The sequence below is a fragment of the Desmodus rotundus genome, chromosome X, assembly GCF_022682495.2.
Source record: "Desmodus rotundus isolate HL8 chromosome X, HLdesRot8A.1, whole genome shotgun sequence".
Classification (NCBI taxonomy): domain Eukaryota; kingdom Metazoa; phylum Chordata; class Mammalia; order Chiroptera; family Phyllostomidae; genus Desmodus; species Desmodus rotundus.
Genome location: NC_071400.1, coordinates 1,691,626 through 1,718,478, shown reverse-complemented (window position 1 = coordinate 1,718,478; position 26,853 = coordinate 1,691,626). Strand labels below are relative to the sequence as shown.

The 26,853-nt window shown below is 35.5% G+C and overlaps 1 protein-coding gene across 1 annotated transcript in view; it reads right to left on the bottom strand.

The window, feature by feature from the left end:
* Positions 1-26,853, bottom strand: part of BRWD3 (bromodomain and WD repeat domain containing 3) — a 94,047-nt gene that overhangs the window by 58,284 nt on the left and 8,910 nt on the right. The window contains exons 5-8 of the mRNA XM_024574975.3: positions 23,878-24,028; positions 21,944-22,042; positions 2,717-2,877; positions 1,162-1,383 (exon numbers count right to left, since the gene is read on the bottom strand). Of these exons, the coding sequence (XP_024430743.2) occupies positions 1,162-1,383; positions 2,717-2,877; positions 21,944-22,042; positions 23,878-24,028 (633 nt within the window). The remainder of the gene's footprint in view (positions 1-1,161; positions 1,384-2,716; positions 2,878-21,943; positions 22,043-23,877; positions 24,029-26,853) is intronic.

Sequence of the window (26,853 nt, the reverse complement as noted above, 5' to 3'; positions counted from 1 at the left end):
CCATGAGACTTGATGCAATGACTAAGGAAAAAGATGTGATAGAGAAGAGGTACTGTGAATCTCTAGGGCACTCACACATGTAAATAAAATGAGAAAGAAACTAGCAAATGAAACAGTGAAGGAATGAAACAGTATCTTAGATATTTTTCAGTATAAACATGTAGTCATTTTTTATCTTGTAGAAGAGTACCTTCAAATTCCATAAATAACACTGTCAGATACAATGGTGGGAACAAAAATATCTGATAATCTTTTAAAACAAAATCCATGAAATCATTTCAACTGATCAAAAATTTGACATGAAAGTTTTTTCAAATTCCACATGCTACATTAAACCCAATCCTTGCTAGCTCTTCATAAACAGGTAATATATTATTGAAATCACACACACGCAAAATGAGTGGCATACTTATTTACAACTAAAGAACAAAGTAAATGGGAGTAGTTATCTCATCCACAAAAGTGGTCTCCTTGACCAAACTATAAAAGACCTTCTTTTCAGAAGGATTCCTCTGTTTTCCTTTCAACCCAAATACGAGGACAGAAGTTCAGCCTAGTTTGGCTAAATAAAAGTTCTTTGGTGGGGAGAAGGTACCCAGGACTTTCACTATCAGCATCTGGTAAAAAATATTATATGATCAAGCATTTAAAAGAAGTCGGTACACTTATGTCAAATACCAAGCAGAAAGAGAAAAATCAGTGAAACTAAAAATAAAAGTTTTCCTAACATTAAACATCTCCCTCTCCCTCTCCCTGTCTCTCTAAATCTGCCTGAAAAGCATCTTGGATTAAATGTTAACACAAAGTATGCTAATGTTCAAGTTAGAACCTGTTTATATCCTGACTAACAGGTATTACTATTGCTCCTCCAAGCATTTACAAGCTTCTCCCTTCTTCACAAATATGAGTGAGACAAATAAGATGTCTCACCCTGTATTTGAAAATCCTTTTTCAGTGACCTTTTTACTTATCTATAAAGGGAACAGATTTATGTGAAACAGGAACTTAAAAAACACCTGTGTACAGGGTAGGAACAAAGCCCATAAGAGATCAACAGTTTTCTGTTGGCTACTCTCTATAATATCATCTACACAATGTAACAAAAGCAAGAGTTCTCATCCTTATTTCATATGTGAGAGGTTATCTTTTCATTTTCCTCACCTGTATGGAAGTAATAGAAGCTGAATGTCCTTGAAGGACTGCAACTGGTGCACAAGTTCGAAGACACCACACTCTTACAACCTTGTCACAGCTGCCTGCGGCAATAAGAGTGTTCTCATAGTTAACAGCCATGTCAGAAATTTCAGCAGAGTGCCCTCGAAGTGTAGCGAGGAGGCGTCCATCATCTGTTGCCCAAATTTTCACCAAACAGTCATCTGAACCCTATTGTAACATGAAAAGACAGAATATTTACAATGAAACAGAAATTTCCCCTTCCCCAGAAAGCCAGAGACGAAGGGGAGATTTCGCTATTTCTACGCATTTACTTTTCAGTCTCTTCTCTCTATACAATGTGGCTCCAGTAGCAAATATAAATGATGTTCAAATGATAGCACTGACAAAGCACTGTCCAAACTCACAATGGTATTTGTGAAGAGCTCCTCAAAACTACTACCAATGCTGACAACTAAAAAAAAAAATCGGTCACCTTGAAGTAATTTAACATTAAGAATATCTGCCTTTCTGTCTTTCCTTAAGCCTGACAGCCTTTTTTCTTAATTACTTGAATTTTTTTCTACAAATACTTAAAAATTTAACCTAAAGACTATATGCATTTCTCTCAATAAACACGAGACTTTTTCTTGATAATCTCTGATGACAGTATCTTAATCTTCCTATTGAGAATTTCCAAAGAGCTTTAAAAATAGTAAAGAGCAATTTTACTCCAATTTGGAAAATAAGTTATTTAAAAATTATTTTTATAGCATGATAGCAATTATCATCCTCACTGTGATCATCGATAAACAAATACTTAGCTGATGCATTCCGAGTCTTGAAAATGTCAATGGAAGATTCTGCAATAAACTCCAAGGAGCTAATAATAACTTAAAATACAAACCACTTGGTTCATTGTAGCATAGAAATTGAAGAAGAAAATTATGCCATTACCTCCATTTCTATGTTAACTTAGTACTGAAATAATGAGACTAAGCCCCCCCCCTTTTTTTTTTTGGAAATAGTGTGCTACAATTCTGTACTGGAAATCACACAGTATGATCTGTTTAATGAAAACCCAATGTTAAAAATAGTACTAAAGTCAAAGAAAGATATATACAATAACTGTAATCTTCATTCCTAACTGTGTAATATAGTTCAGCTGTTTGACCCTAAGGATGACGTAATCATTAATTAAGCAGAACTGGGACTAATTACACTAAGTGACAAATGGAAAATGCATATTAATAAATGTTTGCTAAAATGAAAGTTAAATTGAGTGGATAAAACTTCTTTCACATAAATTAACCACCTCTAGAATACAGGTCTTCTGAAGGTTTAATTTATTAAACTAGATTTCCCTAAAGACAGAGGACAATGTAGTTCACACTCATTTACTTATACAGAATGAGAAAAGATGTTCAATTTCCATTCATCTTTCCTTACATTCACATGTCTAAAAAGGATAAACTGCTTATAAAGCATAATTCAATGCCATGAAGCATAGGTTCAATTGTTGTCAATCTCTAACGCTGTAAGCTATTACAAATTTTAAACTCACTGTAAAAATTCTTCTCCCGCTTCGGTCAAATGCTACACAGTAGACAGATGACAAGTGCCCCAGAATTCTCTTATGCATCTTAATGTGCTGGTAAGCAGATGAAGGGAAAATATGGCTGAAGCGACTGCATCCTGTTAATTGTCTGGCAGAGGTGATATTCACTGGAAAACATAAAATAAGAGATTCACTTCTTAAAACCTGAAAGTGAAATGTACTTCATTAAGTTAAATAGTGCATATTAAGATGAGATAAACAGGATACACATACCACAACAATTGTAACCTGTGAGAAGTCTAAATTCCATTATACACTTCATGATTTTATAACCTCAAGTTCACTACCATAAAGCATTAAGAACACTCTTCTTTTAAATCCCAGAAGTCTGACTTTATTTGCCTAACTATGGTTTCTCAAACATATTTCCATTTTGCCTTTCATGGCACACAATAGCCAAAGAGACTGTCACTTTAAATATATAGCTAAGTCTCACTATAACAAGAATGTTAGAATAAAAACTACATTTGGTTAAGTATAATACATCTTAAAAATTATATAGGGAATTTTTCCTGCCCTTACACCCATCCATCCCAAATACAGCTGTGCGAAAAATTCAACAGCAATATAAAGGGGTTTATACAGTAAAAAAAGAAGGAAGCTATGAAATCACATAGGTTCTCAGTAACAAATAATTCTTTCTAGGCCTGTCTATTAGGTTCTTGGCTTTTTGGTTTCTGAAACTAGTGTCTCCATCCACTTACCACTGAACTTTGAGATTTCATCTACTATGAGGTCATCTTAGATCCTGTCTCCATTTTGTTTGTTTTTTGTCTTGTAGTTAATTTTCTTAAAAAGGAGCTGGCATAAAATATAACTCTGCATAATTCTGTTTCAAATACTGCCTAGATGCTTTTCACTTCTCTCAAATGTCTCAATCCCCACATAAGGATTTACAAGCACACACTTGCTTTGTGAAATTTTTACAGTTTTCCCTTATATTTAACATTCCACACAATATATTTTAATCAAAACAGAAGGGGTCCTTATAAGTTCAAAATCATGTTGAAGCATTTTCCTTGTGCATAAATAATATAGAATAAATAATGAGTTTTGTGTGGAAGGAGGGCAAAATTAAGGCAAGAACTGAGTAGCTGGATTAGTACAATCAGAACCGTGCCACAGCAAAAAATTTTTAAAAATTTCAATGTCTCAATCTTTTCTTAAGAGCAATGAAGTCTTTTTTCAGGCAAAGGTAGATCTACTGGCCATTTTAAACTGACAAAATGACAAAAAGTGAATGATGAATAGCAAAACCCAGAAAAATTTGAATGCAAACCATGAGAATTAGAGATCTGACTATTTAATTAACACTAAGAGATGCTGAGTAAATAATGGTAGAAAATCCACAAGCACCAGTACCAGGTAAACGAATTTCTTTTTGGAAGCTATTTCCCATCCCAACCTCTAAAAATTTCCACAATTATAAGTTAGGAAGAGCATGCACCATAACTTTGGGACTTCAGTGGTCTTTGTTCTTCAAACATTTCTTACTGCTTTGAGTTCCTTGAAACAATAATCCATTAATTACTTCTGCTTTGCTTTCTTCTACACATATTTTGCAAGTACATAGAGGAAAAGTTGTGTTATTCAAGGCAGGGTTGTCAACACTGTCTTTCTCATGTATTCTCCACTTGGCCACTATTTTTCAGTACTGCTGCTTCTTGCTTTTCTTACAAATCTAGAGAGCACTTTATCACAAGCATCTTCCTCATCTGACTATAAAGACACACTTAAAGTGAGTTCACTTTTTACCAATTTTTGAGTATTTTACTAGAAAGAAGTGGATCTCATTCTTCCAGAATAAGTATTATACAGGTCCTTTGGGGGAAGGAAATGCTCAAACATTATTCCTATGAATATCTCTATCAAATGTACTATTTGAGCAAATTGTTTCTTCTATTATAAGCATAACGCAAGTTTAGAGATAAGCAATTAACTTTCACCCTAACAATGTAGAATGAAGTATTAATGAGAAACAACAAATAAAAACATCCCACAATCCTATGCTAATATGTCTACTATAATGTCATTATTGCATTGCCACTAGTAAGTCTTCTGAAATCTACAGTGCTTAAAAGGTATGTATTAAGTTTTAAAATTATAATTAATTACCAAATTTCAAAAGCACTATAATGGGTAGTGTTATCTCAGCCTCATTCACTGCTAAGGAATTTAGTGCCACAAATCACAAAAAGTGAAATGGCAAACACCAGTTAAAATAACTTAACAAAAATTTAGTCACCACAAAATGCCTGCTTTTCTACGCACTGTGGTTAAGGATTTAGCAACATTTGAAAAACTGTTATGACACCTTTCTATCTGGGGAGCTGAGATGGTTATGGTCTGGTTCCAATAATGAACTATAGAGAATTTTCTCTTGAGTAGTGATGTGAACATGCCAACATTGACATGAAATATTTTAAGAACTTCCCTTCTGAGACAAACATCTTTGATATCATAATACATTACTTTTAGTAATGTTAACAAATTCAAGTAGTTGACGAATTAGTGAAATGTATATATATACATACTAAATATTGTATTCAGAATCCATGTCTCCTAAATTGTTTTTATTAAAATTTTACAGGATAAGCTTCTACACTATTCTCTAACAAAAAGTAAGATACATGAACAAACTCAGTGATAGCACAAAATGCTTAGATTCAACAGCAGGATACAACTTACTGTGTTTCTTTACAAATTTATGAAGTCATAGATATCAATTAACAGGTATCAATGGAATAATTGTTTTTTTTTCTTTAAAACATGTTTGTTGACCACCTACTATGACCTAAGCACTGTGACAAACACTGAAAATAGAGCTTATGAACAAGTTAAACAAGATCTCTATCCTCAGGGAACATACATTACAAAGGGTAAAGCTTTCATCATTTACCTGATTTTAGGAATGAATAAGATAGTTTAATGGGGAAAATGATCTACAGAAATATATACAGCTTTTAAAATGTGTTTTTCTAATAAACTCTGCAGATGATCCTGATACTGTGCCAAGTTTGAAAACTACTAATTCTACTCCAACCTTCCTTTCCCCAAAATTATCCTTACTGTAACTTATGGGCCAGACGGCCATTCAGACTCTGCTTAAACACTGCTTCTAAAGAGATGATGATTATTTCTTAAAAAAGGCAGTTTATATGTTGAGCTGCTCTAATTTGGGGTAGACTCTACCCTTAACTGAGCTAAATCTCTCCCTGTAACTTCCAGAGAACCATACTGGTTCTGCCTTTGGTAGCTAAACTAAAAAAATAAAATAAAATCCTTTGTCATGTGGTAACCAATGAAATATTTAAAGATAGCTATCATTGTCTTAAGTCTTCTCTCAACATGTGAGGTCCCCTCTGTATTACTCACAAACACACATCTTTCCTATCATCCCGTATAGAAAAACATCCTTTCACCATAAACAGTATTGTGGTTGTTGTTTTTTTCTTGGTAACGTTGTTATTTCACCGATGTCTGAGCCTCTTAACAAGAACTGACAGTATTCCAGTGGTCTGAGCAGCAGAGTACAGTGGATTATTTCCAACTACCCTTTTATCAATGAAATTTAAGATTACAAAGAATACATTCGTTTTCCAAAACAGCTACCTTATAATAGCCATTATATTACCTATTCAAGAGGAAATAAAGTTAGCTGGCATTAGTATTTTTTGTAAGCATATCTAAGTTCCCAGTGATCACCTCTCTCTCTTCTGAGAGTACAAAAAACATGTGTTTGATAAACCTGTCTAAATTTCTGCCTGGGGTTAAAGCTAAATTCATCCATCTATTATACTTTCTAGGATCTATTCTTTGTTCACTTTTGTATACTTGCCCATGAGATAAAATGCCATTTCTCATGTCCACTCTGATTTTATAAAAAATTACCTTCAGGAGAGAACTAGTTCAGTGTACCAGGATTTATTTGGGCCTCTGATAGCAGCAAGGTACTCATGTATGTTAGGTTTTCTTTTCTTTGACCATACTTACTCCACCCTTTACAGTTTAGAAATCATTCGTTTTTTTAACTTTATTTTTATTGTTGACACTATTACAGATGTCCCCATTTCCCCCTCTCTCTCCTCCCCAAGCCCGACCCCCACCCCTTCCCTCTGGCCATCACCACACTGTTGTCTGTGTCTCTGGGTTATTCATACATGTTCTTCAGCTAATACTTTCACCTTCTTTTACCCAATTCCCCCCTCCCACCTTCCCCAACATTTGTCAGTCTGTTCCATGTATCTCATTCTCTGTGATAGAGAAGACTTAAGCAAAACATGGCTATCTATAGCTCTCACAATGTAGCTATGAATCTATACCATCTATTCCTATTCAGTAAACCTATAGATTCCTTCCCTACATGCTAATGAGAACCTAAAAGGTGTTTTGGGGTATTTATGTATGGGTAGAACCACATGAAATTTTTGATGTTCACCAATTTTCCACATACAAAACTAGTAATCTTAAATGTCTCAACATTAATAGCTATAATTGGAGTGGGAGAGTGGAGTGGGGGATATTGAACTTTAGTTTGATGTAGATATCCTGTTATTTACCTCTCACTGGGAAAGCATCATCCATACTGTCTACTCTGTAGTATAATCCCACGTACATTTCTCCCTCCTTTTATTTTTACCCACTGTTTTTCATATTATAACCACATCTTTGTCTGTGAATTTCTTAATACATTTAACATTAATATTCACCACTACTCCCCTCACTTTCCTATTAGTTCTGTTTATTTAGGACCAAGTATAGCCACTCTTCACATTTTAAGCACTAAAATTTCTAGTTCACTTTGTTGCATTAGATCTAATATTTATAAATATTTTTTGCCTAACCTAAATGTTCTACTATACTTCATCATATCATTTTTTTAAGCTGGGTAATTTTACCACAGATGCGTAACTCCTGTGAAAAACACCTCAAAGCACATCCCCTTCAAGTTTCTTCATACGTGAAAGAAAGAACATTAGTTGACCAAAAAAAGATCAGCAAGCCCATGCTGAAACATACTAAAACAATTACATAACAGGTAGAGAGAACCAAAATTGTAAAGTAGTAAAGAATTTTTAAAAGATGTTATTTATTTTTAGAGAGGGGAAGGGAGGGAGAAAGAAAGGGAGACAAACATCAATGTGTGAGAGATATATCGATCAGTTGCCCCTCACACGCCCCCAGCCAGGGACCTGGCCCGCAACTAGGCCCCGATGACCGTTCAGTTCGCACGCTGGCGCTCAATCCACTGAGCCACACCAGCCAGGGGTCAAGTAGTAAAGAATTGAAAAATTGAAGAAAGTAGAAAACCGGTAAAGGGCATTAAATATTTGTTATTTTATACTAAATTAAAGGTTTTATATTTTATATACTTAATAAAGAAGGAGACAACTATATTTGAGCAACAATTAAAAATGTAAAAAAATTAAATTAGATTTCTGAAGTATTTTAAGAGTTGTAGTTTATTAGTTAATCTATTCAAACATGCTTCCATTTTAGAATTAAAATGAGCATTTCTTATAGAATCTCACACGCCACAATATTTCTTGCTAGGACACAAGCATCAATAGCAGAATCCAAATTTAAAGTGCACTAGGGGAGTGATGTCAACACCATGGCTGATGAGTCCTTTTTCTCTTGCGTTTAATTAACAACGAAATGAACGTTAACAGCCAAACAAAAGTGTGTCTGCACATTACACCACGACATCTGGGGGGTTTATCCTCAATTGCGCATCTAAAAGTGGACAGACAGGACTTCAGTGGGGGCTACAGATCCAAGGGGGTGGGTGAATCCGCCCCACCCCATAACCTACAATGGTGGGGGTGGGGGAACAGGACCCTGGAGAGTACAAAATTAAGGGGATACCCACAGTTCATAGAGAATTTATGGAGGCCCAGCCTGCCTGAGAGGAGAATCCAGCAGGCCATCAGAATGGGAAAGAGACAAATTTGGATGCACAAGAGAGGAAATTGTCAGGGCCGCACTCACTCCTCCCCAGGGCAAAACTGTAAGGGCCTGGGGTTTTGGCAGCTGCATCAGTGCCCTCACAGGCAGAGGAAGTGGAGAGCAGCAGCTTCCAACTGTGGAATAGGTATAAATCAAAAGTATTCAGGGACTCCCTGGCTGCCCCAATTGTGCAGGTTGTGGCTGGTGCAGACTGTTTCTCAGGCAGCACCCACATTTTTTAATTCTTATTTTAATCTTTATTGTATTTTTTCCATTACCATTTAGTCCCCTTTTATTCCCCTCACCCTAGCACCCAGATTTTTGAGGATAGACCTCCTCCATTGGGGGAAGGAAGAGGAAAGGAAGGAGGCAGATAAAAATATCGAAGAGCACTGAATGAACACGATTCCTGCTATCTGCTTTGGAAATTCAGCAGGAGGTCCACCCATGGATCTCTGGGAGTTCCCCACTAGAGGACCTCCCTACTAGCCAGTGGGTACCCCCAAAGCCCCAAGTGGTAAGCCCATCCCCCCACTCTGCTGCCAGTTCCTTGTGCATGTTCCCAGTACACCTGGGAGAACCAGCTCCAGAAGAAGAAACCACACATGAGAAACCACACACTTGAGCTACTGTGCCACCTTTTGGAACAGAAAAGAAAGGTTTCTGACAGGCAGCCTGTTGAATCATAAGAACCAAAGATGACACAAAGCCTTAATAAAGGAGGTATCTGATACTTCAGATGCAGAAGCAGAAATTTATACCTTCCAATGCTATGAAAAACTAAGGAAACATGGTACCACAAAAATAAGTTCCCCAGTAAGTGAACTCAAAGGCATAGAATACTGCAATCTACCTGATAAAAACTCAAAATAGCTGTTCTGAAGAAACACAACGTGCTACAAAAAAAACTCAGGAAGGCATTTCTTTCAACTCAGGCATAAAAGTAATCAACAGAAGAGATATAAACTATAGTAAAGAAACAACTTCTGGAGATGAAAAATTCAATGAATGACTTTAAAAAGTGCAGTAAAGAGCACTGTTAACAGGACACAGTAGATGAAGACAGAATAAGTGACTTGGAGGATAGGAATAGAGAAATAATTCAATTAGAAAAGAAAAGAGAAATGAGAATTTAAAAGTGAAAAGACCCAGCCCTGGCCGGGGTGGTGCAGTTGGTTGAGCATTGTCCTGAAAAGCGCAAGGTCGCCAGTTCAATCCCCAGTCAGGGCACATGCCTGAGCTGCGGGTTCTGTCCCACGTCAGGGTGTGCACGAGAGGCAACTGATCAATGTTTTTCTCTCACATCGATGTTTATCTCCCCGCCTTCTCCCTCTCTCCCCTTTCTCTAAAAATAAACAAATAAAATCTTAAAAAATGTAAAACCCTATTAGAGTTATTAGATTTGATTAGAAAGGCAAATATAAGAATAATTGGTGTACCAGAAGCAGAAGAGCAGAAAAGTGGGTAGAGAATTTATTTAAAGTCATAAAGCTGAGAACTTCCCAATTCCTGGACATACTAGTCCACAAAGCTAATAGAACATCCTGTTATATCAGTGCAAAAAGACCTTCTCTTCAAGACACAGTATAATGAAAATGACAAAAATTGATGATAAAGAAAGACTATTAAAGGCAGCGAGGGAAAAAAAATTAAATAGCCTACAAAGAAACCTCATTAGGCTATCAACAGATTTCTCAGCAGAAACCCTTTATGCCAAGAGAGTGTAGAATGACATAAAAAAGTGTTGAAAGATAAAAATATTGCCAGCCAGGAATACTTTATTCAGCAAAGTTATCCTCTAAATAAGAAGGAAAAATAAGGCTTTCCCAGGCAAACAAAAGCTGAGGGAGTTCACCACCACTAAACCTGCCTTGCAAGAAATACTGGAAGCTCTTCAAGCTGAACTGAAAAGATGGTAATAAGCTACATGAAAACATATGAAAGTACACAACACTGTGGCAAAGGCAAAAACAGGCAGAATGAGAAAACTGTATATCAGAATGTTGTTTTAACCTATAATGTATAGATTCAAAGCAATCCCTATTAAAATCCTGATGGCATAACTCACAGAAATAGAAAAAACAATCCTAAAATTTGTATGGAACCAAAAATGACACCAAATAGCCAAAATAATCCTTAGAAAGAACAAAGGCTGAGGGTATCACACTTCCTGATTTTAAACTATAAAACTGTAATAATAAAAAGAAGATGGTATTGTATAAAAAGAAATACATATACCAAATAAAAGATATTGATGAGTGTAAGCAGTGAACTTCCCCCCTTATTTTTATGGGTACCAAGTTGTTATTGGATACAAAAGGGTAAACCATGGGAACAGATGTTTTGGTCACAGGAGTGGGGACAAAAAACGTAATAGATGGTAATCCCGTGGGAAAGCCAGACTCAGGCAAGTAGCTCAAAAGGTGGTAGAAGAGCTGGCTCTGGCTTTACCAATTCCCGCTATTTTGGCAAAATGACAGTAAAACAGCCACATAGTATTGAGGGGAAAAAATAGCCAACCTTCTTTCTTATCTATAAAATTTATAAAATTGGCATAATACCACCTATCTTGAGAATTATATGAGATGAATTTTGTAGAACATATGGCACAGAGGGTTTATTTCCTGTGAAACTTGGCTCCTATTCCTTTTCCCATTCCTGTCCTCTCTGGGATCTCAGTGCTCTCACATACCGAAATGAGTAGGGTGGGGGGAAGGGGAAAAAGACTCATGATAAATTGGACTCTGATGGATAGAGATCTCTATGTTAAAGATGATTAAATATGAACAAAAATCTTACACACTTTGCTGTCCAGAGTCGACAAAAAAAAAAAATCCCTTGTTATATAAGACCCCAAGCTAGTAAGTGGCAGAGCCAGTATTCAAGCTCAGGCATCTCTTAATTAATATTCTGTAATAGCATTTCTGAAAATAGCATTTCTAATCTAGCATTTCTTTTTCTGAGAAAAAGAAAACAAAACTACAATTTGCCTCAAAAGGTAAACTGCGCTCTAATGCCTACAGCAGGTTTCACCCCAATCCTTAACTGCTAGCCCAAGCCAACCCAGAACATAATTAAATCTGCCAAATCCACCAATCTTAGAACTGTAATATTAAAAGAACGTGATGGAATATGTTTAAAAAGACATTAAAAACTCCTAGATAGAACCCTGACTGATGTGGGATAGATGATGTGTTGTGGAATTGTGCACCTGAAACCTGTATAATTTTGTTACCAGTGTCACCCCAATAAATTCAATAAAAGGTATAAGTAAATAAGTAAATAATCACAGGGCAGCTGCTTGGTCAACAAGAGGTTCCATTATGGCAACTAGGAAATACTAGGTCTGTCCAGAAAAAGTCCAGCCATAGTTAATATAATGAGAATGGTTTGCACGACACTGATGTAACCTGGCAACCAAGGAGAGTGGACTGGAATGTGTATGCATGCACAATGATGACTTCACTGTACTAGTTCAGTGGGGATAGTAGGTGCCCCTCAGTGCTGTATGGCCATCACATTCAAAACAACTAAGCGAGTAGAGCAATGGATCTACATCCAATTTTGCATTAACCTTGAACGTTCACCCATGGAAACTGTTGGGATGATTCAGAAGGCCACAGCTATGGTCAACTGGTGATCAGCAGCTTCATCACAACTTGCCCACTCATGCGTCACATCTCGTGCAGTTTTTTGGCAAAACATCAAATTACCCAGGTGACTAAGCCCCCCTACTGCCCAGACTTGGTACCCTGACACTTCTGGCTTTTCCCAAAACTAAAATCACCTTTGAAAGGGAAGAGACTGACGATGAGTTTCAGGAAAATACAATGGGGCAGCTGATGGCGACTGGGAGAACTGTGTGAGGTCCACTTTGAAGGGGACTGAGATGTCATTGTCCTATGTAAAATGTTTCTTGTATCTGTATCTTCTGCAATAAATGTCTCTATTTTTTCATATTACATGGCTGGATACCTTCTGGACAGACCTCATACATATTATTTATTTTGCTGAGAATTTTGTGGGAGGAGCACTAAATATGAAGTGAAAGGAAAGATCTGAGACTTAAGTTTATACATGCAACCAGCACGGTTGCATGTGAGTTATATAATCTTTTCATGAAGATAACTCAAATACTAGATCTTTAATCTATGAGTCATTATCATCAATATCTCTGACCCAATATCATAATTACAAATTACATTTGTGTAACATTTTTAAGTTTATAAAGTAATTACACAGAGTTCTCATTTGATTTCACAGCAATCCTGTGAGATCGGAAGGCAAGCATTTTCTTCCATTTGTAAATGAGAAAACAAAGTTCCCCACTAAACTAAGAGTCTTGCAGACATTACAGAGCCAATAAATGGCAGGGCCTACACTGAATCCAGGTCTCCTGACAATAATACAATAGTCTTCCCACTTTTCAATGCTGTCTATTCAATGATATTATAGAAAATATAATCTGACAGCAAAAATTCTACATATATTCTTCGGTCTTTCCTCCACTTGCAAAAGACACTGAACAAAGCAGGGACCCTGGCATTTGCTGGATTGGTTTTTACTGCAAAGTTCACAAACATTTAAGAAGTATTCTAAAATGGCCACATCAGAAGTGTATGGAACTTTGAACTGCTGTCAGAAAATGTTTCTAGGATAAAACAAAACAGACGAAGGCCATCCAGAAAAGCCCCTAAATACTATTAATAACAAATTGCTGTATGTTAACCATGTGCTTTTAAAAGACTTGGTAAGACCTCATGTTGAAAGAATCAAAAAAATCTATCCGGGACCGAAAGAGTGGATATCAGCCAGGGCTGAAAAAGAAAAAGCAGCCCTGCAATTAATCAGACCGGGAGGACAGACAAGATAAAGCTGGCTCTAAAGTTAACAGGAAATATTGTTTTTCCCAAGGTCATGCAGTAGTTGTAAAATATCATAACTGCACTCTCTTTGAGTGATTACTGCTTTCTTACCAATAATGCCCCCAGACTTGCTTTGCGATTTTCATTTATTACTGGAGGAAGACACCCAATTCCTACACCACCCTACTTCATGCCAGCACCCAATCCCTAGCTAATCCCCACTTCTTTCAATCTGCCTCAGAAGCAGCCACCAATCCAGAAATAATCTTGGCTTCCTTCAAACCCTCCTTAGAAATCTTCAGTGGTAAACCAAAACCTACATTGCTTTATCAAGAGGATAGCAATTAAAGAAATCATGTTCCCTACCACTGCTGCATGAATATAATGCTCTACAATTAGCTGAAAGTATAACTCAGAAATATGAATTAATGGAGCTTAATCATAATCATGTGACATATATGCTAACGATTATTTATTTCTCAACTGGATGGCTTTCAAAAACTAGGAATTTATCATTTAATAGAACAGGCACTTCCCTCCTCCCTCTTATCCAGAAGACTCCCAAGGTTCCTCAAGAGTGTACTCCCTCACTGCGAGTCAATAAATCTAACTTTGTCAGATTATAGGCTTGATCCTGGTGGTCTGTAGCTGATGAGGCTTTAACAAGGTAACATATTTTGAATTATCCTACAGATCTAACAGTTTAATGCTGACAAAAGCCCCTCTTCCCCCCAAAAGAAACACTTCTGAGACTAAACCTTAAAATCACTAAACATGAGACCTTCACTGCTAAGAAAGATGAATAACTCACAGAATTCTATTGATTATATCACAGGAGATATCTGATCAATGATGCTAAAAGATACAGTATTTAACCAAAGCCAGGTAAGTACCATATTTGCTGGGAGAAAAAGTATATCATCAACCTGGCATCAAGCTCCACATAAAACCAGAAGTGTATGAATTGGTTATAGTATCTGCTTTTTAATGCAAATGAGTCAGATTACTCTTGAGCAATTTTATCTGTCACCTATAATCTAATTATATGTTGTACCTAGTGTTCACAAAATCCTTGTGTAAGTTTCTAACTTTTAATTTTTAAGCTTTAATATAGATTATATAAAAATAGAACAGTTCCAATTCTTCTGTAAATGGCACTGAAAGATGTAATTAATTGTTTTAACCATAGGTCAAGCTAACTTCATATTCATAAATGCTATTAAACAACCCAGAGAGTTTAAAGGTGCCCCACTGCCAATAAGATGCTTTGGAAAATAGCAGGTCTAGCTATTTTAAAGAATAACCTCAACCCAACTTTGCTAGACCAGCCTTATAATAGGGATGAAGGGCAAAGGACATTATTACTAAAATCACGTTCTATTATGATGCCTATGGATGAATAAAAAATGTTTTAAAATCTGCTAAACAACTTCAAAACAACAAAGCAAATTTTTCAACTTCTGAGAACCAGTAGCTAGCTAGACACCTACCTCAAAGATAAACCTCAGGAATGTGGGGGTAGGGTAGGGAATAATGTGGAACGGAGCAGTGCTTTCAGCAGAAGCTTAAGATTGAATCAGAAACGGTACCAGGCTCAGCCGATAACTGCTATCCAGGTAACAGTCTTAAGGCTTTATACACACAAGGCAGAAAAGACTACTGCTCACAGACCAGGTTTCTTACACACACCCAGCATCATCAATCTCATTTTCAAATACAAAGTTTTTCAGAAAACAAGCTGTATTTAAAGAGGGATAAAATAATCTTGAATTAGTCTTTTCTCTTTTTACAAAAAGGTCACTTGGCCAACATTTACAGTTTTTAATTTAATCAGAAAAATAGAATATTTGCAACCTTCTGATTGGTTAAAATGGAGTTGCCCTATAAGTAAAGAACTACTGTCACTGGAAAGTGACTCATGAAATTCGGTGTCAGTTATAGGTTTATAATGATCGGTACTATTTTCTATGTCAAGCTTGGTTCAGGGTTTCCTCAAAAAAGTTCTAACAACTAAACAAATTCATATAAAGTCTTGAAAGAAGCCAGAAAGAGCAGAAATAAATTTTAATAAAACCTGAAAACTGTAGGAAAAGCACAAGACAAAAGAAGTATTTATTTTATGAATTTGATGCTACTACTAATCAGATTATGCCTGTGAAACCTTAACTACACAAAGTAATGCTCTATAGTCTACAAGGCTGATACCATTCCCATGCGGTAACACCCATCCACAGTACAATTTAAGTAACAATATTAAGTCCTACAGGCTATTGACATTAGTGATCATTGAATGTCTTATTGCTGTAATATTAAATGAGATGTGGAAAAACACACACCAATATTTCTAATTCCATTCAGCCTTCTGGCAAAGTTCACTTAATATAATTTGAGAATAAATATTCTAAATCTTTATTTTCCTATCTTCTTCTAACCCATTTAACCTGATTTGATTATTATACACAAACATTTTAGAGTGCTGGACTTGTCCTACAGCTTCCCTTTGTAAACTGTAAGTATAAACTTCTATTTCTATAAGGTATAGAGTAAAATGTATGAAATACTAAACTATTCTTTTAGAATACTTTGGTATACATTGAAGTCAAAAGCTAAAGAAATGACAAAGAATAATGAGGAAAGAGAAAATAAAGTTTCTAATAGGATTAAAGAGAAATTCTTCATTATGTTTTACACGATGATACTAAGACTCATAATAAAATCTGTTTTCTTTCAAATTGATACACCAAAATTATTAATCCTGATATTAATACAATATTGATTTCAGAAATGAATACAAAGAGCTAGAAGCTGATGAGCTGTATAAAAACATGCAAATGCCTTTAAATGGGATGCTTCAGTTTCCATGTGGCAGCAATTATAGAGCTTCCATTCATTTAATATTTAGTGAGCACTCACAATGTAGCACATACAAAAGACTCTCAGTTTATATTCCAGTTCTAATTAGTTGCAGGTGTGACAAGAATCCCTTGCTCCTCTCCAAATACATAAAAGTTATGACTGTAGATGCAACTTGTTTCATGCACAATTATGTGAGTACAAAAAGGCGGAAGGGGGTAATGGAGGGAAACAGGCAGCACAAAGCAAGCCCTGGAAAAACTGTGGTCCATGGGCAAGAGATAAGAACTACATAAAATGAGAGAGGGAGGATGACAAATATTCCTGGCAAAAACCTGGTCACCTAAACCAAATAAAAAGTTTAAATTATATTACTTTCTTTCCATTTTCATTTGCATAATAACAAGAGGCAGGTTTCTAACCTCCAACTGAATTCTGGATTAAAGTGTGACATGTGACCCGCACTGTGGCCAATAAGTCAAGAGCCAAGCAATACTAAATGGAAGTTTATGGCAATATATAAATATTCATTTGGCTACAGAGGTTAATGCAAGCCTCAGGAGCTGTACACAGTGTAAATTATAGGCCTCCAATGTAAATTGCAGGATGGTTGTTATATGTCAAATGTACTAAAGATAAAGGGAAAAAAGCTTTAAAAACAAAGTCTTATAACATCATACCCTTGACTCTGTCGAGAAAAAACAAGCACGTGCATTTGTTCCTTAGGTTTAACGTCCGTCCCAAACGAGAATGAATAAGCCCTCCTGCTGCCATTCCTTTGGATAATTTTATGAAAATTATTTAAGACTTCTATCATGATGGATAATAACTATGATACTAGTTCTTGCAAATATTCACTTCAAACAGACATGAAACAGTTTTAAAATTACTTCTGTACTAACAAATTAGCTCAAGAGCAGAGTTGTGTCTGTGTGAAATTTTATTTTCAAATTTTAGTGTAGTTACCACAAAGTTTCCAAAACAAATACTAATATTTAAAGGGATGAAGAAATAGCAATACTTAGTTGACTACAGTACAAGATGTCAAACAATACTACAAATATTAATCACATATGCTCTGGGATTTCTTTGTGTGGCATTAGGTATTAACACTGTTTTGAATTTAGTTCATTCTCTTCCTCTGATTTAATCTTGGCACAATGCAAAACCAATTTCATTAGTCAAGCATACAGCTAACGAAATGGCATGACTGGAGCTTAGACCTGTCATAATGTTAATAGACATCTTTGCTCTTGCTGTATAGGAATTTGGAAAGTCAAACTTGATAAACTTAAGTACACATATATTTAAAGTATTACGGTAGTTAGTCTGGAGAATGGAATCTGGGAATTAACTCCCAAATTCCATCCCCATGCTCCCTCACCTCCATTTCATTAAATTACTAAGAAACATTGTTGATTAACTGCACAAAGTATGAGAACATCTGAATAAATATTCTAATATAGTGGAGAGTCCAGATAAGGTCAGAATTTTATCGTTTGTGACCAAAGACAATTATAAAACTTTCATGGGAAGGAAGTGGCACAATGTGATCTTAAAAGTGAGTTACAAAATCAAAATAGAAAAAGCCAAATGTAGCCTCTAAGTACTACATAAATTAGAAACATTCAAAGTTAAATTTGTAAAATAAATAGTCAATAGATTATTACCAAATTATACACCCATCCAGAGAGCTGCTTACTGGTTCCCGCACTGTTCTACATCAGCAATGTCCAATACAGTAGCCATTGGCTATATGTGGTTATTGCACACCAAATGACTAAAACTTCCAAAAATTAAAAATTTAGTTCCTCAGATACAATATCCACATATGGCTAGAGGATACTGTTTTGGATGTTATATCACAGGACAGAGCATCTCTAATTATTGCAAAGTTCTATTGAGTAGCCCTATTCTACATAAAATACAATTAAAATGAGGCCCAAGAAATAACTGGTATAATTCCAAATATACTTGATAAAATAAATGCAACATATCTATTTATGTTTTAAAAAGTCAATGCAAAGTTAGAATAGAAGCAGACACCCTCAAACTGATAAAAGACATCTGTGATCACAGTGAATGGTGAAAGACTGTTTTCCCCCTAAAATCAGAAAGAAGGATGTGCAGTCTCACCACTTAAACTCGCCTTTGTACTTGGGACACTAGCACTTCAACAGTACAAATACACTTGAAACCTGTATGATCTTATTATCCAGTGTCACCCCATTACACTTAATGAAAAGAAAAAATATTAAGGCAAAAACAGGCAAAAAAAGAAAAGAAGAAAAAGAACTATAAGGCAGACAAGATATTAAAGGAAAAACTTTACCTGTCTTTCTTTGTAGACAATATGATCATCTATGTAGAGAACCCGAAAGAAACACAAGAAAACAAAACAAAATAAAACAAAACCCACTATTACAGCTAGTTAATGAATTTAGCAAGGTCAATGTTGGGAAGGAAGGAAGGAAGGAAGGAAGGGAGGGAGGGAGGGAGGGAGGGAGGGAGGGAGGGAAGAAGGAAGGAGAAACAAACCTGTTTCTATTTACTATCAACAAACAACAGAAAATCGAAATTTGGGGGATTGACTACAGAAGTGGGCTGAGTGGAGGGGGGCAAAGGGGAAAAATGGGACATCTGTAATGGCATAAACAAAAAAATTGAAATTTTAAGGGACTGACTGTGGGAGTGGGGGGGACAGGGCTGGGGTGAGCAAGGGGGAAAAGGAGGGACAATTATAACTGAATGATAAATTTTTTAAAAAGAAATTGAAATTTTAAAATATATAATTTAAAATATCAAAAGACATGAAATCCTTAGAGAAGAATTTCACAATAGATGTGTAATACCTCTACACCAAAAAATATAAAATACTGCTGTGAGAAATTAAAGACCTAAATAATGTTGAATTATACTATGTTCCTAGACTGGAATGCTTGTTGTTCTTAAGATTTTAATTGTCCCCAAATTGATCTATAGATTCAATACAATCCCAAGCAAAATCTCAGTTGCTTTTTTTTGTAGAAATTGAGAAGCTTATTCTAAAATTATACATTCCAGGTGGGAATACAAAATGGGACAGCCATTTTTGAAATAATTTGGCAGGTTCTTAGAAAGTTAAACCTGCACTTACTGTATGATCCAACAATCACACTACCTAGATATTTACCCAAGAAAAATGAAAACAGACGTTCATGCCAAGGCCTGTACAAAAATGTTTATAGCAGTTTTACTTATTTATAATAGCCACTATGTGGAACCACCCAAATGTCTATCAGTTGATGAATGGACAAGCAGGCTGCAGGATATCCATACAATAGAATACTACTTGGTAATAAAAAGAAATATTCTAAAATTCCTTTAAAAAGTATGATATATGAAATAGCATGCATGAATTTAAAAAAAAACATTAGGTCTAAGTGCAATAAGACAGACACAAAGGACTACATACTGAATGATTTCATTTAGATGACGTTCTTAAGAAGACACAAGCACAGTGACAGAGATTAGTGATTTCTAGCTGTTGAGGGAGAGGTAGAGGATTGACTGCAATCAGACATGAAGGAAATTTAGGAGGTGATAGAAATGTTCTACATTTTTATTGTGCTGGTGGTTATTATGTGAATTATACCATAATATACTGGACTTGAATAATAGCAATGTGGCTAACCCTCAATCTTTGGAGCTCTACAAGTGTAAATCTGTTATACCAAGGAAGTATAGTGACGTGCAAGGCAAGCAGTATAACTTAGGCCAGTCACATACTTCTCTGGGTTTGGGGCTTTTCTGCTGTAAATAAGGGTTTACAACCCAGCTTCCCAAATCTGTGCCAGAAAAATTTCAGAGTGTTACAGGTATTCATACTCCCCATTAGGTAATTCACAATGCCATTTTAGCATATGAAAGGCTCTCAGCCTTTTCATTTTTCCCCATATTTTTAAATTCAGTATCTGCCACATATACTTGACAAAGGAACCCCTTTATCAAGAAGTAGTGGTGTTAAAGTTCTCTCTACCTCTAAGATTCTTTGATAAACTTTCAAGATTTACCTTCATGATTAAGTTTTATTTACATTGGAAGACTGTCTGAGTTGATTTTATTTTAATCCTCACCCAAGGACATGCTTATTGATTTTAGAGAGAGGAAAAGGGAGGGGGAGAGAGGGAAGGAAGGAGGGAGAGAGGGACAGAGTGGGAGGGAGGGAGAAAGATGGAGAGAGAGAAAGAGAGAGAGAGAGAGAGAGAGAAACATAGTTCAGCTGTCTCCCATGCACACCCCGACTGGGGGTCAAACTTACAACCTACGTATGTACCTTTAAAACATCACATATTAGACCCAACCCAGTAGGCTACTTTTCTAGGTGTGGAATTACCAAGAACTTCTACTTGCACTGTCATTTTTTAATATAATGTTTGGCTATTTTATAACAAGCAGGCATTATTTTCTGTAAGGACAAAAACAATAAAGGTTTAAAAATATAAAACAAAAAGTATTGTTAACAATATGCATCAAAGTATCCAACTTTCTTTAATAAACACCTATGACTCTATCAATGATTTGCCTAAATATCTTTTAAAATTATCTCTAACCAAATTTATTTAATCTCTTAGGGTAAATAAATTCTATAAGCTAGTATTCCCTTAAAAAAAGTATTCTGGGGTAGTGAACACATAATACAATATACAGATGATACATTAAAAAATGGTACACCTGAAACCTATGTAATTTTATTAACCAATGTCACCTCAATAAATTCAATGAAAAAGAAAAAAAGTATTCTTATATTTCAATTTGAATTTAAGGAATATTGTCTAGGCACTTTATAAAATAATAATTTTTTAAGAGTGAGAAAATAGGGAAGCAGACTGACAGTTACTCATCTAGTTCCTTGGTTCTGCACATCCTTTAAGAGTTAACAAGTGGTTCTGTAGCTACATCTCTTTGGGAACCACTACTAAATTTCTTCACCATAGCTGGCAGAGAAAGCTGAGAAATATTCTAAATGGGACATTGGAATTTCAATAATCTGAAAGTAGAAAGGGTAATTGCTTTTATTAATAAAGATATAAAAGTTATAACATTATTATAAGTTTGGCAAGAAGATATAGGCAGAAGGTACTCTTGTTTCCTTATGAAAGCTATATTTACACAGGTCCCTCTAAAACATTTGAGCTCAGCACACAGATATGTAAATAGACATCCATATGCTTAAAAACACGTATAGTATAATAAAAAATGCTTCTGCTAAGAAGAAAGGAAGGAAAGAAGGAAGGAAAGGAAAGAAAGGAAGGGAGAAAGAAAACAAGTAACCTTTAACAAAAAATGATTAAATTTGCTTTAGGTAAAAAGGCTTTTCAAAATCTGGACCCACCATGAGAAGCCTCAAGAATGTAAGCAGTTTGTTTATACTTCAAATTTACTTCTTGTACCTATTTTTGGCTTTAGAATGAGTTCAGGAAGGAACAAATCAAGAATATGTTTATAACTGACGGACATTACTCACCCACATTTGGAGGTTTCACATAATTTACAGGTAGTTCTGGAGGTCTGCCTCTATGCAGAGCTGCAAAAGCAGACCCGTTCCATAGTGTACTCTTACAGTCTATGCAAAAAGATTCAAAAGTTAGTCATGGAGTACAACAGTGTTTTGTTTGTTTCCTTTTTAACTGTACCTCTGAGGCAAATGCCTATTTTCAATTTCGCTTGTTAAAATACATTTTTATTACTAAAACCACAATAAAGATAATGTGCATATATTTAAATATGTTATAAACCATGTACATCATGACTGGTAAATACCAAAACAATGTAACAACAGGATATTCTATTTCTGTGCTGACCTAGAACTAATGTTTTCATTACATATACATTTGAATCATATGTAAATGTCATGGATTAATAAGGTTTTAAGTTTGCATCGGTCCTTCTTGAGCTTTAGGCTTATACGTATCTACTCACATAAAACTGTATAAGCAAGGATACAATTACATACATGTATGCCAGACAAAATTCAGAAACATGTATTCTCGGTGCATGCTCATGTTATACAGTGCCTTCCATTTGTGCTGTGACAGGTAACACTGCACGTGAGATGATAACTGATAGTAAATAGTTGTGGGTTTTGTCTGCCTTTTATGTTTATATCAAAAGATTCAAGCACGTGTGAAACAGTCTTAGCTCAATTAAGAAACAGACATATTGTACTATTCTCGTAAAACCTTCCAAACTAACCGAGATAAAGAATTTCCTCAAATTATAAAATAAGATGTTGCCTTGGCTGGCGTGGCTCAGTAGATTAAGTGCCTGCCTGAGAACTTAGAGGTCGCCAGTTCTAGTCTCAGTCAAGGCACATGTCTGGCTTCCGGGTTCGGTCCCCAGTTGGGGACATGTGAGAGGCAACCAATCGATGTTTCTCTCACACATCGATATTTCTCTCCCTCTCTTTCTCCCTCCCTTCCCCTCTCTCTAAAAATAAATAAAAATAAAATCTTTTAAAAAATAAATAAAATGTTTAATCACTGTTATCATGTTTACAACTATTTATATTTGTGTATTAGGATTTAAAAGAAATCTTAAACCCTCACCTGAGAATATGTTTATTGAATCTTTTTTTTAAAGAGAGGGAGAAAGAGAAACATCTATGTGAGAGAGAAACATCAATCGGTTGCCTCCCATACGTGCCCTGACCGAGGACGGAAGCCACAACCTAGGTATATGCCCTGACGGGGAATCAAACCCATAACCTTTTGGTATATGGGACAATACTCCAACGAACTGAGCTACCCAGCCAGGGCTATGAATTAGGATTTCAAAAAACATTATGCTAATAAAACAGAACAGAAATAAATTGGTTGTTAGTAAGTATTTATTACACTAACAGGTATCCTGAACACCTAATTTCACATTTCTATGTTTATTAAATTCTATTTCATATATTTTACATATTGGGGTTCCATGTAAAAATTTGGAAAAATCTGTAGAAAACTGAAAAAGAATGGAGGAGAGAAATTATTTTTGAACAGTCACTGATGGGTTGACATTTTTGTTTAAATATTTTCAATTACACTCTTACATATCACAATTCTCATTTATTTGTTACAAAATATTCTATGTGATTTGGATGATACCAAGACTCAAAGATTAAGAACATTAAAATGTAACTGAAACTATACTAATCAGACCAGCAATCTTTTGAGATCTCTATTCCACAGGATAACAGAGATTTCATATCCTTTGCCTCTGTGATATTCATTGTTTTACAAAAAAAGGGCTCCTTTTAAGCCTCTAAAAATTTACTTATACACTAAGCAAATAAAACAAGATTGGCAAAATAAGAAAAACTAGAAGAAAATTAGTATTTATAAAAGCATGGGAACATTTACTGAACCTAAATATATGCTGCTCTCCACTCCTTCCTCAAAAAACGGAAAATCTTACCTTTGGCATCCCGTAACAGAGACTGCCGACCAACACCTAGCAACGTCTGTACCCCAGGAACACTCTGCGGGATCTCCTTATCTAGTAAGGGACCAATCCGCTCACAGATTTTAAGGAGGTAGTCTGGAGGAATGTGTGCATTGGCTGCCACCTAAAAAGGATAAATAAAACACAGGAAAAATTTTGTTTTAAAAACATTAATCTACTCCATTACCAAACTGTTCCATCATGAAGCAAAGGACTATTTTAAAATGCAAAATCAGAAAATATTTTAAATATTTAATATGTAAACCTAATTTAAGAAACAGCTACAAAAAATTGAGTACATTTAAATAATATAGCATTGGAAGAACATGGCACTCTCTTTTACATGCCTTGATTAAATAATTTGCTTAGCTGTTAATTTTATGAAGTAAGTGCTACAAAACAGCAAAAGTGAGCATGCCTAAAATCAAAGAAGTACCAAGGTGGGTAAAGTCTATTAGTACTTGATTTATTCAGAAGTAATGAACTGATCAAGAATCAGCGGATCTAGTTTCTATTTAAATGATAAGAATGCAAACAAAAGGTATTACTTGCACCAAACTCTTACCTTAATCTCTTTAGAATTAATAGGACACACTCGCTTAATAAAGCAGAACTGTTTTCCCTAAAAAAGCTAACTAATTTCCAAAACAGCATCAACTTAATGATTTTATAAATACCATGCTCTAAGTTGTATATTCAAAATTCATTGCAACATCAACATTTTTTAAAATACACAAGTACCCAGTTGCCTAATCGATAAGGCATTGGCCTCCTAAAGTACACAAGTAAATTTCTGAAGATGGTTAACAAAGTAGATAAGGATGAAACAATAAAGAAAAATAGTCTTTCATTTTTTTAAAAAAAGATTTTATTTATTTACTTTTAGAGATAGGGGAAGAGAGGGAGAAAGAGGGAGAGAAACATCAATGTGTGGTTGCCTTACACACGCCCCCTACTGGGACCTGGCCTGCAACCCAGCCATGTGCCCTGACTGGGGATCAAACTGGCGACCCTTTGGTTCACAGGCTGGTACTCAATCCACTGAGCCACACCAGCTAGGGCAGTTTTTCATTTTTTATCTAAGCTAATGTTCAAGTCCCTGATGTGTTTCATAAATACCTAATTATTAAAATAGTAAACAGAGGAAACTAGAATATTTAAAATCCTAAGATAAAACAAACATCTACACTCTCTCATCTTGATATAAGGTCCTGAAATTTACTTCTGGCTACAACGTCAACTTTTAAGTGAGAGAGAGAGAGTGAGAGAAATATAAATAAAAAATACATGTCTACCATCAACATAGTAGATACATCAATATTATTACCACCAGGTCAAGAACCATATAACACAAAAGAATAATTTTGTAGCTCATCCCTAATGATCACCATGAGGCAAGAGATTATGCATGATCAATAAATATTTGCTCACTGAATCAATGAATGAATAAAAACCAAAGTAAAGTTTATCTATAAGCAATAGCATATGAATTCACAAAGGAAAATCCTTACATTCTCATATCAGGTTGCCTTCTTGCTTTCTTTTTTTAAATATTTTATTGTTTATGCTATTATAGTTGTCCCAATATTTCCCCCTCCACTCAGCCTGCCCTGTACTTCCACAATCAATCCCTACAGCATTGTCCACATCCACGGATCCTTCATGTATGTTCTTCGAGTAATAACCCACACCTTTCAGTCAGTCCCCACCTTCCCCTTCCCCTCTTACAGCTGTCAGTCTATTCCACGATTCCATGCATCTGGTTCTAGTTTGCTCATTAGTTTATTTTGTCGATTAGGTTCCACTTAGAGGTGAGATCATATGGTATTTGTCTTTTACTGACTGGCTTACTTCACTTAGCATAATAGTCTCCAGTTCCATCCATGCTGTCGCAAATAGTAGGCATTCTTAGGAAACAGGTTGAAGATCTACAATTCAACATGTATTCAGAATTCTTCAAATAATTGATTCTATTTTGATTTTTAAAAATTATTTCCTGCCAATTATCATTGTAAGTCCCTGCAAAAAACAATTTTAATCTACCAACATAACTGGGGCCTGGGCAACTGTCATGCTTGTATTTGTTTGGCTTCTGGACTGGGACAACGGATCAAGCAAATTCTTTTATTTATTCCTCACACCTCTAGTTTTGTTTTCCAAGCAAATAAGTACATAGAACTATCAGTGAAATATACAGATAGTATTAAAGTCAAAGCAGCTAATGATTCAATCTAAAAACCATGTCTTGGCCCCTCCTGCTGTGGCTCAGTGGACTGAGTGTGGGCCTGCTAACCAAAGGGTCACTGGTTGGTTCCCAGTCTAAGGCGTATGTCTGGGTTGCATTGCCCGCCAGGTCCCCAGTAGGTAGCGCGTAAGAGGCAATCACACATTGATGTTTCTCTCCCTTTTTCTCCCTCCCTTCCCGTCTCTCTAAAAATAAATAAAATCTTTTAAAAAATAAAATAAAAAAATAAAAACCATGTCTTGTTCTCTGTAGATATTGATATCCTAAAATCCTAGTTTGCGTAATATGTCCACATGCAAACACAGTTAGTACCCCTAAAATATATGTAGCTCAAAGAAAAAAGCTTTAAAATACTGAATATTCATGGGAGGTGGGGATGGGTGGGGCAGAGGAAAGTGGATGCGAGAAAATGGAGACAACTGTACTTGAACAACAATTAAAAAAAAACCATCAATAATAGCTTATTTCTTTCCCTCTACCCAACAGTGTCTTGGATAAACTGGCTTCTAATACCAGCGATTACTTTTTGATCAAGGAACTGCTATACAGGGTGGGGCCAAAATAGGTTTACAGTTGTGTACATGTAAAATTGTTTATCCATCTATTGTTATTTACTAACTATTGTATTATTTTCCATACCTAAAACTCTAAACCTACTTTTGTCCCACTCTGTATTAAGAGTTTACATTACATGGTAGTTGATA